The 13,574-nt window shown below is 37.5% G+C and overlaps 1 protein-coding gene across 4 annotated transcripts in view; it reads right to left on the bottom strand.

The window, feature by feature from the left end:
• Nucleotides 1–1,942: 1,942 nt before the first annotated feature.
• The window catches only part of RANBP3L (RAN binding protein 3 like), a 30,738-nt gene continuing 19,106 nt past the window's right edge, over nucleotides 1,943–13,574 (bottom strand). Inside the window, exons 10-16 of one of the 4 annotated variants that reach the window (XM_042028484.1) lie at nucleotides 13,449–13,548; nucleotides 12,203–12,333; nucleotides 11,155–11,275; nucleotides 10,469–10,611; nucleotides 8,910–9,102; nucleotides 4,813–4,877; nucleotides 1,943–4,462 (exon numbers count right to left, since the gene is read on the bottom strand). In XM_042028484.1, the coding sequence (XP_041884418.1) occupies nucleotides 4,831–4,877; nucleotides 8,910–9,102; nucleotides 10,469–10,611; nucleotides 11,155–11,275; nucleotides 12,203–12,333; nucleotides 13,449–13,548 (735 nt within the window). In that variant the 3' untranslated portion in view covers nucleotides 1,943–4,462; nucleotides 4,813–4,830. The other 3 variants (XM_042028487.1, XM_042028485.1, XM_042028486.1) reach the window with 3 other exon arrangements.

Genomic DNA, 13,574 nt, shown 5'->3' with positions numbered 1-13,574 from the left:
ATGCGAGCAGAGAGACTCCTCTTCCAATGGACTGAACAGAGTTATTTGGAAGTGGGCAGCTGTCTCGTTGTGATAATGTTTTCATAGCATGAGGAAGAAGAGACTTCTCTTCCTAAATGGACTGAACAAAGTTATTATGGAAGTGATAAACAGACTGAACATCTTAAGGGGTGTCTTTTTACATTGCCAGTGGGAGAAGGGAGGAAGGTGGGGGAGGAGGAGAGTTCTGAAGGTGTGGTATAATTTTTTTTCCCTCTTTTAGGTCTGTTAATAAACTTCTTTATATTCTTTCAAGTTTCGTGCCTGCTTTGCATTTCTCCTAATTCTTATCTCACAGAAGGTAAATAGCAATGAGTATTTTGGACCAAACCACTACACTAAATTGGTGTTTCCGCCCGGTTACAAACCAAATCCGCTACAGAGGTCAGCACAAAGGCCTCTCAAACCCAGCTAAGGGAAATGAGGATGCTCTTTCCCTCCGTGTCCATGTTGTACTGGGTGTCACTAACAGTGAAAGCAAATGTGCTATTAGTTTTTCCTATTTTCATTCACTTAATAGAGACATTACCTAACTTTAAACTTCATACGGTCTCCCAAAACTGTTTCAGAGGTCATTGAAGAGCATGACACAAAAACCTGAAGGACAAGATTTATGAAGAGAAGACGCGGTGCCGTCCGGCTAGCATGCTGTCCTGGCACCGGGCAATCTTCTGCCTGCTCCGAGCGGGGGCGCGGGAGGGCAGGCAAAGCTCCTGCTCGGGTTCGCCTTGCCCACCGATGGCGAGGGCACGGAAAGGAGGAAGGAGAAAAGAAGCGGAGGGACTTTTTCCTGGGCAGGAAGGGCTTTATTGGAGACAAAATCCACGCAGAAAACCGAAAAAGCGTGGCTTGCAGGGGGTCTTGTACCCCCACAATATGGGCGTGGAAAACACACAGTAACCAATGGAACATCAGCCGGGGGGGCTACCAAGGCGGGGAGATGGAATTACAGCAAGTGGGAGAAGGGGTAGGCGGGGAAGCGTAACAAGAGCCAATTAGCTACCGAGGAACATAGAACTCTCTGGAAAGACAACCAAATATGAGAAATAAGGGGAGGGGAGGGCTGCAGCCAATAGTAAGGCACAGATTTATATATTTTTCACAGCCTTTTGAATGGTTAAGGCTTTTGGGCTGTGGAAGCATCAAACCAATGGACCTTTTGGTTCACTTGATTCGGCTGATCATGGCTCACCACAACATCGAGATACAAACACCTCCAGAATGTGAAGTAGGACAATCAGTCTGTGCCATCCAAGTAGATTTTGCTAGAAATTCATAATCTTAGTAGAAAATATTTGTATATATATAATTATTATTATGAACAGTTAGTTCTCCCTCCTTGGGGAAATTACTACTGCATGAATAAATACCAAGATCTTCCAGCTCTACATCCCTTTATAAATCAGTCACTGGAGTTTGTCATAAATAAATGCTTATCTGGGAAAAAAAAACTAATGATTTCTGGTTTCATATGAGTTTGGGTCATGTCCCTACACCTCTCTTCAGGCCACAGGGACTCATCCTTCCATGGTCTGTTTCTCCTCCCTCCCAGAAAATGCTGCAGCTTGTACAGAAGCAGGAATGCACTATTCAGCCCCATCACCATCGCAGAAAATACCAAGCTTACCCTGCAACTTTTTCCTCAAAGGATGCCTTTCTCTGATTTCTGTCACTCAGCAACTGCCAATTTTGAAGAAGAATTTAAATTGCCTTAGAGCATTCTAGCTCCTGTCCAATTTTTTGAAACTGAACAGTGGACTCAACGTGGATCTGACAGATGGGTGGATGGAGTACACGACTGCTTACATCTTGTTTCCTTAGGAAAGAAGACTTGAGATTCTGCAGCAGGGAACTGTAGAAGCTCTAACTGGGACACAAAATAAGACTACTAGTTACACAGAAATTTAAGTGGTAAGAAAATTGTTTATTGTTGAGGCATAGAAATTGCTCTCCAGGTGTCATAAAATGACAAACTTTACATTTTTAAAACCAAGTTAATATATTACGTAATGGTGTACTTTTCAGTCTTGAGAAGAGTGAATTTTAATGCAGTGAGACTAAAGAGAACACATACTTAGGTTCTTAAGAGCAAAAATTTGTCCTCTATTACCAAAGCATCTGATCTCTTTAAAATAAACATCTCTTTTCCTCCTCAGCTTTTAGGAGATAAAGCTTCATGTTTGAGTGTGTGTGTACATGAGTGCATGTGTTTATATGTATACTTGTGTATATATTTAACGATCTTGGGAAGAGGCAGATCAAAAGAGCATTTATTTATAAACCTTGTTCTGTATGCTGTGGGAGCAAATTACAAAGTGTGAGTCCTGTGTCTGGAAAAAGTTCTGTTGTCCCTGCCCTGGAACCCTCCCTCATTTGCCAAGGATTTTACAGCTGTAGCAGCATTTAGAGGGGTATCATGACACTCAGGTGCTTCAATCCTGTTTCACAGAAAGCTCTGATTATCAGGACAGACTTTGAAATCAAACTCTGCATTCAGTCCATAGCCAGCTGAACTCCAGGGCAAACTTACCACCATGACCTGTTGCTAAATACATAGGGCTGCTGTGTTTTACAACTGCCTGAGTTTTTATAACATGGAGCTTTGTCCCTGACGATGAGTTGCAGCAATGAAATATGAAGGTCAGTGAAGTAAATATTGTTGTGGTCATGAGTGTGGCTGATAACAAAGGACACAATGTACAGCTCGTTATGGAAAGAATATTTTTGTTATTGGCAGACTGGAGTCAAAGAGAACCCCAGTGCTTCACTGTTTGACACAGGTGCTCTGTTGGGAAGCACTCCTTTTTTTCTGAAGGCAAAAATCAAGTTCCATTTAAACTTACTGTCATCCAGATGCCAAATCAGTGTCAGACAAGTGCCAATTTTGGCGGGCCATTTAGGATTCAGCATAATCCAGGTAACTAGTTCAGCTTCAGCTGGATGCTAATCTTGGCAGTGCACTGAGAATGCAGGAAGAAGCCAGCATTGTTCCAACTTCATACACATGTTCAGATGGGGAAACTGAATTTAACTTGACTGTTCAGGTGTGATGCAACTTTTTAGATTGAGAAATCGTTGCAATTACCTTAATTAAAAGGACTTGAGATATGTCAGAACATTGTTTCAGCTCTGAGGATGACAAACAATATACAAGGCAGCAGGGAAGTGGCAGTGGAGAGATTGCAGACATACTCTCTCTGTCTTTTGATAGGATGAAAACACGGAACATACGTGGTGGGTTTCACTGTGCATGGGCATATGAATGACCCTGCGAATCTTGATTCACAGGTGGTGTTAGAGAGAATTGGGGTTTTTTTCTCACAAAAATGTTTAGGTAGAAGGCAGTAATTTGTGGAATGACTTTTACAGACCAACTGTGTCTTGGCCACTGTTGGGATTATTGTGCGCATGAGGATGTGTAACATACTTATATGTATCAATGAACGATGCTGTTAGGAATAGCGACAGCTAAGGCGGAAGTAATCTCAAATAATCTCACACATTTAAGAGATTTTTTTAATGCAGCTATCCTATTGTACTGTGCATGCATTTATTTGTGTATATCAAATGGACAATTAATAGTGCAGGTGCTTGTTTTGCAGCTAGAAAGGTGTTCATGAGCAAGAAGATATACTTTTTTATTTTAAAGCTCATATGCCCCTTAGAACTGCCTTGTACTTCTTCATGGTGAATTCTTTTGGTGCGTACAGCTGAAAAATGTAGATCATGGTTCTTTTCCCTTAAACAAAATTCTACAGCCAGTATACGACTCCAGATATTTCCAAAACAAACATTAAATAAAATGTCTTGTAGGAAGGCTGGTTTCTCTAGGCCTTGGTCAGGCTAAACTGCCAGCCCAGGTTTTGCTTGTATGTTCTTACAAACAGGATGCTGAACTTTACCACACAATTTTAAATAAATGTTTTCAGTGAAGCCCAATTTAAAGCTTTCCAAATGTATCTTTTAAATAACAGATTAAAAGTAACAAATATCTGTTCACATATATTATTAGTTCATGCTTATGTGGTATTATGCATCAATATGATGAATAAGTACTTATTCCCTATAAAATTCCTTACTCTAATAATGTGTCTAAATATATTTAATTCTAAAATTGGAAGTCTTTGTAACAGTTCTTGACTGTTGGAAGCCATGGTATTATTCACAGCTCAGTGCAAAGCAGGCTGCCTGAAATCCTCAATAGTGCATCTGAAGTTCTTTCTCAATGTGTTAAACTTAAACGGTCTCTAAAATTAATCTCTACTTAAAAGTCATAAAGTTACATGCATCTGATTTCCTCCCCCCAGGGGCTGATGAGTCAATTTAGACATTTTGAGAAGATGAGTTCCCAACTGAGCTGGTGTAACCTCTGGCAGATATCATGAGCAGACAACAGACTGCCTGCGGTTCCATCTAGAATGATCTGAAAAAGAATTTTTAAAAAAATCTTGCTTATTTGAGCATTTCATGTTTTGAAACAATCAAGCATTTCATAATACCAAGGCAGTAGGTTAAAGTTTGGATATGATCAGTTCCTGGTTTAGGTAAATAGCTAACTAGATAACACAGGATTATTGACAAATATTTGAGCATGTGAATCGTGAATGAAGCCTGTGACCCTCCATGTCAATAAAGACAAGCACATAAACACTAAGGAATCTGATGTCTAGTAGGGCAGTGTACCTGGGATGCAAATTATCTCACTCTATGGAGGATACACTGTCTTAAGACTTCATTACAGATGCTCAGAAAACTGTGAGAAATCCAACATACCTTCAGACAGCTCATTGGTTATGACAAAGTGGTTTTGGCGCGTAATCCCTGTGACTCTGACTCATCTGCAGAAAGTAGGTAGAGCTGACTAATAATACCCGACACATAATATCACTATCACAGTATCTGCTTAAAAATTGCTGCTACCATCTGGCCACCCCTAAATACTTACTAAGAGTTTTAAATCTCTTACAGGTGAAATGAAAGACTGTTTGTCAGAAATTAAATCTGATTTTCCCCCTTCTCTTTCCTGATACGAGAGCATTTAAAACCAATCACAGAATGTCATTTTTCTCTGCTTTAGATATTACTGATGCCTGCTGAAAAGAATACAGACACTCAAACAAAGAAGTTAATTCTTAACTTTTCCTTTTTCCTCATTTTTAATCACTAACAGGTGTGTGTGTGTTAGCTTTATGGTTTGGAATCCTTAACAACTGATAAGAATTTAAATGAAATTGACAAGAAATGACAAAGATGGCAGCTTTTCAGGAGTCACTGTGGTGTTGCTGAAGAGTAGTTCCTTTAAGAATTTTAAAAGTGCTTTACTTCAAAATAGAAAGCAAGCTCTTTCAACATTTTAAATCTTGATAAACTCCAGCAGATGAGAGAGTCCTAATGAAGCTGAGATGGGAAGTGCATATATAGTGGACCAAAAAATGTCTCTAAAATAAAACATTTTTCATTTCTGCAAATGCATTTCCTTTTGCATTTCTGTGGTATGATGCTATCTGGCTCTCAGACCAACACAGTACTGGTGTTTGGAGACTACTGGCTCTCAATACCAGTAGTCTCCAAAGTCCATGCAATTCTTTGTAGATCCATATGGGATACACTCTTACGTCTTCGCACACTGTGATTTTCTCTTAAGGTCTATGGCTGTGTATGGAGACACTTCTTGAGACTTACCTAGTCCTAGATTCCAGAATCTTTGAATTCATTCTAATAGCTTCTAAGATAAAATTCCAGAGAAGACACCTCAATCAAAAGAGAGGATGCCTCAATAAGAATGAAGTTAGGAGATTTCAGATGGGTGAGGTGCAGTATAAGGAGTAATGCATAAAACTTTTCTTTGCCTAGTGACACTGTCGTCCTTGTACCTCCCATGTACTTTACTTGTTTGACTTTGGTCAGTCTAGAAGTTTACTGTTTAGTCTAAATTCATTTCCTCAGCTCACTTTATAGTCAGAGGGAAAAGATGAATACTTTCCAAAGAGTTATTGATCTCATCCACTCTCAAAATCTATTTAAAGATGAATTGTTCTATTTCTCTCCACTTAGATTTACAGAGCAATTTGTTGGTAAAAATATTCAGGCTGTAACTGGTGAAATATGATCTGGTAAAAATATCAGGCACAGCAAGTTTTTTTTTATGGACTTTATGAAATTATTATCGCCACTTGAAAGTAAAGCAATTCAACAAAGAATTTTTAAAATATTGGAATAAATGTCTATAGCGACCTCATAAAATCTTAGAAATATCTCTACTACCTTATACATTGTCTGTATACAGCATTAAGATACTGTAGATTAAGAATTTTCTATAAAAAATGCTTACAACAGTCTTGCAAATATACAGAATCACTTCAACATCTGTAATGTGTCACTTACTATGTATATCATACTTGCTTTCTTCTTCAGTTTTAAGCACTAAAGACAATTATTATAAAGATACTATAAAGATAAATATCCAATTTTTTATGTCTTTTACAGTGTCATGAAATACATAGCATCATCTAGGCAACTGTGTGAGTTCAGTTTAATAAGAAGGAAATTGCTATATTAAGAAAACTTTTTTTGTGGGGTTGAGACAAAACAAATAGAATGGAACGAAATAAAATGCAGGCATGTTTTGTAAATTGTATTTCTTGTAAAGAAACACTCCTTGAGGACTTACGCTTCTTAACATTTATATTAACATTATACTCTTAAGGAGAGATAATCTTCGAAACTGAGTTACATCAATAAAAAGAAGATGACTTATTCACATACGCCCTTCAATGAAAATGAAAGAATGAAAATTAAAAGATTTAAACAAGTGCTCTTAAAAAACAGGATCTGTTCTCTTGCATCTAAATGGACATTTCTATGCTGAAATTTAAAACTGACCTCTTCCTGTTCAAAACCCATAAGGCCTATTTTTGTTCCATTTTTGTAAATGGGAGTTCCAGGGACAATCATGACTGAGATTGAATGTCTGAAGGTAAAGAGCGACTTGGATACCAGTAACTGAAATGTGTGTGAATTAAAACCTTGTGGCTCTGAGAAGAGATTAAGATAGGCAGGAAATGCCAGAAGCCATTAAAAAACCATTTGAAAGGGATTGTTAAAACTGTTGTTACAAACTGGACATAAATGAGGGACAGATGCTTAAACTGAAAGGACAAGAAAAAACAGCACCTCACACATTTCAGAAACTGTTTGCTGTCTGCCATCTGAATATTTGTATCAGAAGTCTCTGGAAATCTAAATATCTAACTTGTATATCTGTGTTCCTACATTGCTTTGACATTCCCTTTCCCCTCTTTTTTTTTTTCTTTTCTAAAAGAAGAAAAAGTTCTTATCATTAGCAATTCTGGGAAGGAATCAAGCTCCCTCCAAAGCTTCTAAGTCACTAGCAACTGTGTGCAGTTTTAGGTCACCTCAATATAAGAACGATATAAAGGTATTGGAGTCTATCAGGAGGAGGACAACCAAGATGGTGAAGGGCCTTGAGGTGCAGATGTATGAGGAGCAGCTGAGGTCACTTGGCTTGTTGTCCCTGGAGAAGAGGAGATTGAGGGGAGACCTCACTGGCATCTTCGACTTCCTCTTGAGGGGAAGAGGAGTGGCAGAGACTGGGGTGACTAGTGACAGGACCCAAGGGAATGGCCTGAAGTTGTGTCAGGAGAGATTTAGGCTGGATATCAGGGAAAGGTTCTTCACCTAGAGGGTGGTTGAGCACTGGAACAGGGTCCCCAGGTCACAGCCTGACAGAGCTCAGCAAGCATTCGGACAATGCTCTCAGGCACAGGGTGGGACTCTTGGTGTGTCCTGTGCGGGAGTTGGACTCAATTATCCTTAAGGGTCCCTTCCAACTCAGGATATTCTATGGTTCTATGATAAAGGGGAAAATATTTGTTTCCTTAAGGAAACAGTACTTGTAGCTGTTACTGTTCATTACTTGATTCTTTATAAATAGTTGTTGAAAGGAAGATTTATAATATAAGGACAGTATGTTACTTAGCTGCAGAGGGAAATTAATCCCGTGAGCAACAACTCAAAAGTTGTCTCATGTAGTCCATCTGTTGGAAATTCACACATAATTGGCAGCTCCTGTATCCACTGTAGCAGTTTGACACAAGCAGTGAATTTGTCCCAGAAATGTGACTTGTCTTTTGCTAAGATAGAAGAGCTTTTAAGTCTAACAGCTGTTTCTGCCTTGCTTTCTGCAGATGTGACCGCAGTTCTGTTGTGAGTTGCACTAACAGAAGTGTTAAGTCCTTAATATCTTATATCTTATTTTAGTGGCATTTTTCCCTCTGAGGAACCTACATTTTTGTTATGGTGAAGAAAGCTGGCAAAACTGGTGTGTAAATGTTGCCCTGCAGATTTCCTAGTTGAGGTAGTTGTTACAGCTGATCAAGAATCAGTGTTTTAAATAAAGTTAACCATGACATAATAAATATCTTAGTAAACACACTGTACTCTAGGCTTTTAGTAACAAGCTAGTCTCTGATGTGAACGGACTTATCCTTCACTTACTCAAGGTAAAATCAGTATCTCAACATCTCTAGTAATTTCTACTGAAATATACTGAAAAAACATTTAGGTAATGCTTGATAATATAAAATTTCTTAAACCTCAAGCTTTTGTCAAGGGTATACCATGGCTATAAATATATGTAGATGCTTAAGCTGGCAAAACCGTACATTTTAGTAACAGTAAGTCAAAATACTGAAAGGAATTACCCTATTCTACCTGAAAAAGGGGTATCTGTATCAGATAAAAGTTATAGTCAGCATAAAAAAAAATTAAAAAAAGAAAAATCCAATTTTCATTACTTTAAGCAAATAGCCTGAAAGGATTACAGTATTTCCAGGAAAACTTCTGCTTACCAGATCCAGTGCTGCTCACTTGAGTTAGTTCTTCATCATCTTCATCATCACTATCACAGTTTAATGGCTGAAAAGCTGTTTCTGACTCTGTGTCTACTTGATGAGCATCTGGCTCTTGCTCAGCAAAGCTTCGCAAGGCCACAAGGCGATGATGTATTGCTGCAAACAGGTGTTCAGTGTCTTTTGAGCTTGCCTGCAGAAAATAAAATGCATACAATCCAAACCAACTGAGAAAAATCTCTATTTTTAAAATTTATTTTAAAAAAATAATGAAATAGTTGTATTTTGTCCTTTCTAATCAAAACAATCAATTTAAGATTCACACGTAATAATTAACATCCAAATATTAATGTAAATACAAATAATGTAAAGTTTCCTTATGTAGTCTGAGTTTTATGTGCAGCTGTTGATTATTTTCTTTATAGTTACAAGAAACATAAGCTTAAAAATTACTTTCCCCGAAGAATAGGTCAGTTTGTACGGAGCACTTGATATTCTGGATGACTCCTGAGTATGACTCTAGAAGTAAGAAAGCACTAACATTAACATATACAGTCGCCAGGTGGATACTGTAGGGATGCACACCAGCCTCTTCAACGACTGCAAAAGCAGCTTCCTGCAACCTCTGCCACACCCACACAGCTCTCATATATCGTGGTTTCCTCATACATGTCTATTTTTACTGCCCAGTAGTGCCAAGACGTAATTTACAGAATGTAAATTATACACTCTAGCAAAACAGGGCAGCACATCTGGAAATCAGGACATTTTTAATTCTCACATGCAGACCAGCAGTCCAGCACAGCCATAGTTAAGTCAATCCCTGTTAGGAAGTGACAGACTTACAGTACTTGCATATACAGTGCATGGTGCTTTGCTTGTGTAAGACATGTGACACTTCCTGGAAATGATGATTTATTTTTCTTTCCCAGCAAGCTGAATCCTTTCTAGAAGTATCTACTGGGGAAACTGTAAACATCCTTAAACTCATGCGGATGCTCTCACTTTCCAACTTGGGACATATGTGCTGTTTATTTGCAAATAAGTCTATGTCATTTCCATTTCCAATTTAGCCCTTGCTGGAGAAAACCAGAGTTCCCAAGACTATTGTCTTACATAAGGCAATATTGAAACTCTGTATTCTTCTCAACTGAGAAACACAGGTCCTACACTGGATAGATTTATTGCAAGTGCTGTGTTGAGAACCATGGCAGAAAGCTGCTGCCTTTTACCAGAGTATCTTAAAAAATTGTAACTACCTGTGAAGAAATTCTGACTGTATTGCTTCCATAAAAAAGCCATTTCTGCATATTACTGCAATGATATCCATTCCATTGGTGGTATGTGAACCAGTCTGGAAATGTCCTAAGGCCATATCACATCATCACCTGTTTTTTTGGAATATCATTCTAATGCATTCCATAATAAAACCCATGTAACATCTAAGCTGAGCATAGTCTGACAGAGCATGAAGGCCATTTGCCAAAACTAACCTTCAGCAACTCCTCAGAATTCTAGATGAAGTGGGGATTTGGCTGGAGCTGTTGGCTTCTACTCACCTGAGTTAAAAACACTTGAACAGAGTGGTCCTCTTGATCTGTCGCAGTGAAGCACAGACTCTTTCTGTTTGCTCTCTTTATAACCATTTGTTCCCAGAGTCGGGTGTTGAGAATCAGCCTCAAGCTACCTTGATTTCGCATAACTCAAATAAGAAGGTTAATAAGATACGCTGCAGCATTTCTCCAGCATTTGTATACAACTAATATTTTCAATTTCCTTCAATTATTCTTTTTAATTTGGTCTAAAACCCTGATAATAGTGAGATCTTTTTTTTTTTAGTATCCATATATATTCGTTTCTTTCAATATGTCTGGCACACAAAGGAAATAATCTGCTGCAACTGTGCAATACAGTACAAAAAATGACAGCACAGTAAAAAAAAACATTCCAAAAGTGTCTTTAAACAGTGCTGCTGAAAAAGCAGAACCAACAAAGAGCAAATTGTCAGATTGGTGACTGAGCTGAAGACACAGTGCAGCAGAGAAGTACACAGAACCTAATGACGTATGTGAGCCTAGTTCCTCAGTCTGTAACAGAGAATTTTATCAGGTAAAAAGATTCTCAGCAACTTGACTTAAATATAATTATCTTCTCAGATTTAACTGTTCTGAAATAAACTCTGGCCAACAATAATACAGGTTATTTGGCGTTTTCTGTATGGGATATTTCATTATTTAATTCTTACTTAGCCTTGACCGCAACAATCCATGCTTATTGCTAGAAGTGTCATTAAGCTTCAGGGATCCTCTGCCTCTTTCAGTCCAGGTTAAAGAAAGCTTATTAAATACGAAGAGCTTGCAGTTAATCTGAAAGAGAAATACATGACGAAAACTGCCAGCCAATGCTAGTTTTATTTGCTCTAAAGCTTTATGGTTCTAAAACTTCTGGTATGACTTTTTATACATCCATATGCACATGTAGAACAGTAGATATATAGATACATCACCATTATTACTTAAAATGAAATGGCTCCTAGATCTGTGCTCAACTCTTTTCACATCATAGAAAACATTCAGCATGAATCCCAGTTGACTTTTTCAATTATTTCCTCTTCATTAACTCTTCATCTATGATATCCACCAGTGAAGCTGAATTTGTTGCAGAAGTTGTACAACCTTATTTTCTCACTCATTACAAATGTTACGCAGCCCAGGATACCAGTACCACTACTAGAAGGGTACTGCTCCAAGTAAAACTTTTGTGTTCTGCCAAGACAGAAGAATTAATCAAAGATAAAATAGTGTTAAGATTTTTAAAATCATAATTGCTATTTGCTGAGAAAATAACATTCTGAAGATGAAGAATAGCAAGATATGCCCTTCCAGGTTGGAAAGATAATTGCTATTTTAGCTGAACTATAAAACAAATTACTTTAACAACACATTGCTATTTTCCACAAAAAAGTTTTTTCATAAACCCCATCTTTACTCAAATCACTTCCAATTCTGAGGTTTTGGTTACACTGGTATACTGTGTAGATGCTTATAAAATACCACTATAGAAGGACATTCTGAAAAAGACGCTGATCGAAAGGGACTATAAAATGAACAAATATAATATGAAAAAGAAAATACCAACCTACAGAAAAATAGGTTAGCTGAGGCATAGCTTAAAAAAAGCAAAAATTTAAAATATAAATTGAAGTTATTTTCAGATTATTGCATCTGCAACAGATCTAGATGTTCTTTTCAAGAAAAAAACTAGTCACCATCAGGGTTTTATGAAGTACACACCTGCAATACATTGTGTTCTGCTTCTTCTCCAGTTATAACTTCAACTTTATCTAACAGGATTTTCTCCACTGGCTTGGAAATACAAGCAGCTGCTGATTCAATTAGTGTTGCATTCCTCAACAAAGCTCTCTCTGTAGGGGAAAAAAAAAAGAAATTCTTTCTGTACGGGGAATATTTTTAGGATCACAAAACTAGTACAGAGGATGACCTGTGACCTCAGTAATACCTGTGATATCTGACATGGTTTAGTGTTATTAGTAAGTTTTTGGCCAAAGAAATAAACAGAATAGGAAAAGAAAAGGCAGAAATGCAAAATACCTCACTAAAAAGGCTCATACAGAATTGAACAGGGCTGTTTATAGTTGCAGAGGTTCATCCCAAGGGACAAACAGAAACAAGCAGAAACAAGGCCTAAATATTTAGAAGCTGATTTTCCAAATTAAACTCATGTGTTATATTGCTATTCAGAGTAATACATATCCCAATATTCAGTATAATAATACATATACAATTAATATTTAACAGTAACACAGAAGGACAAGATTTAAAAGGAACGGCATTATTACAAAGCTTTGTACATTTGCATAATCTATACACATGTTCCAAAGGCTTTATTTTTATAATTTTTTTACTTGTAAGAATGCTTACACAAATCATAGGCTCTAATACATCTGTTAGTAAAGAGGAGTGTAAAATTTGTAAAGAAGGCTCACGATAGGGGTCTCTTGGGGATTTCCTCACAGCCTAGGTTTACATGGCTTGTTTAGTAGAAAATCTCACACCAGTCACCAACAAGCCCTGAAATCTGTCTGCATAGAACTTTGAGTCTCACAATTAGCATCCCAAATAACAAAGTCATTTATATGAGAATTTGCAAAGTGCAAGCAGCAGACAGCTTAAAATTGTAGTTCAAAAATGTGGTCCACAAGGCATTCATAAAAGTTGCTGCATTTATTTCAAACAATAAATAAAAATCTGTAAAACTCTGTGCTTATGAGCAAACCAGAAACTCTTGTGCTTATGAGTAATTTAGATCATACTTTCTGAAGTTAGTCCAGTTCACATGTCATAAACCAAGCTGTAGCTGCTTTCTGAATATAGATTTTGGCACATACTTTAAGTGTACTCGTGACTGGATAGCTTGAGAATAGATGAAAATTATTGACCACCACTTATTTGACATCCTCTAAAATACAGTGAAACATAACAATAAAGCTAACTGTGTTTGTTTGCTTAGTATGCTTACTTGTTTGTGGCCCAACATGAGAAGATCCTAAGGACATGGATGTTATTTCTCCTTTGTGTAAATCAGCTTCATTACACAGCTTGGGATGCTTCTCAGGACTCTAGAGAAACACGGGGGAAATAACAA

The sequence above is a fragment of the Corvus kubaryi genome, unplaced genomic scaffold, assembly GCF_017639235.1.
Source record: "Corvus kubaryi isolate FWS band 111438036 unplaced genomic scaffold, C.kubaryi_AGA036_p1.0 37308, whole genome shotgun sequence".
In the NCBI taxonomy this organism is placed as follows: domain Eukaryota; kingdom Metazoa; phylum Chordata; class Aves; order Passeriformes; family Corvidae; genus Corvus; species Corvus kubaryi.
This window is presented reverse-complemented; position numbering and strand designations above follow the sequence as displayed.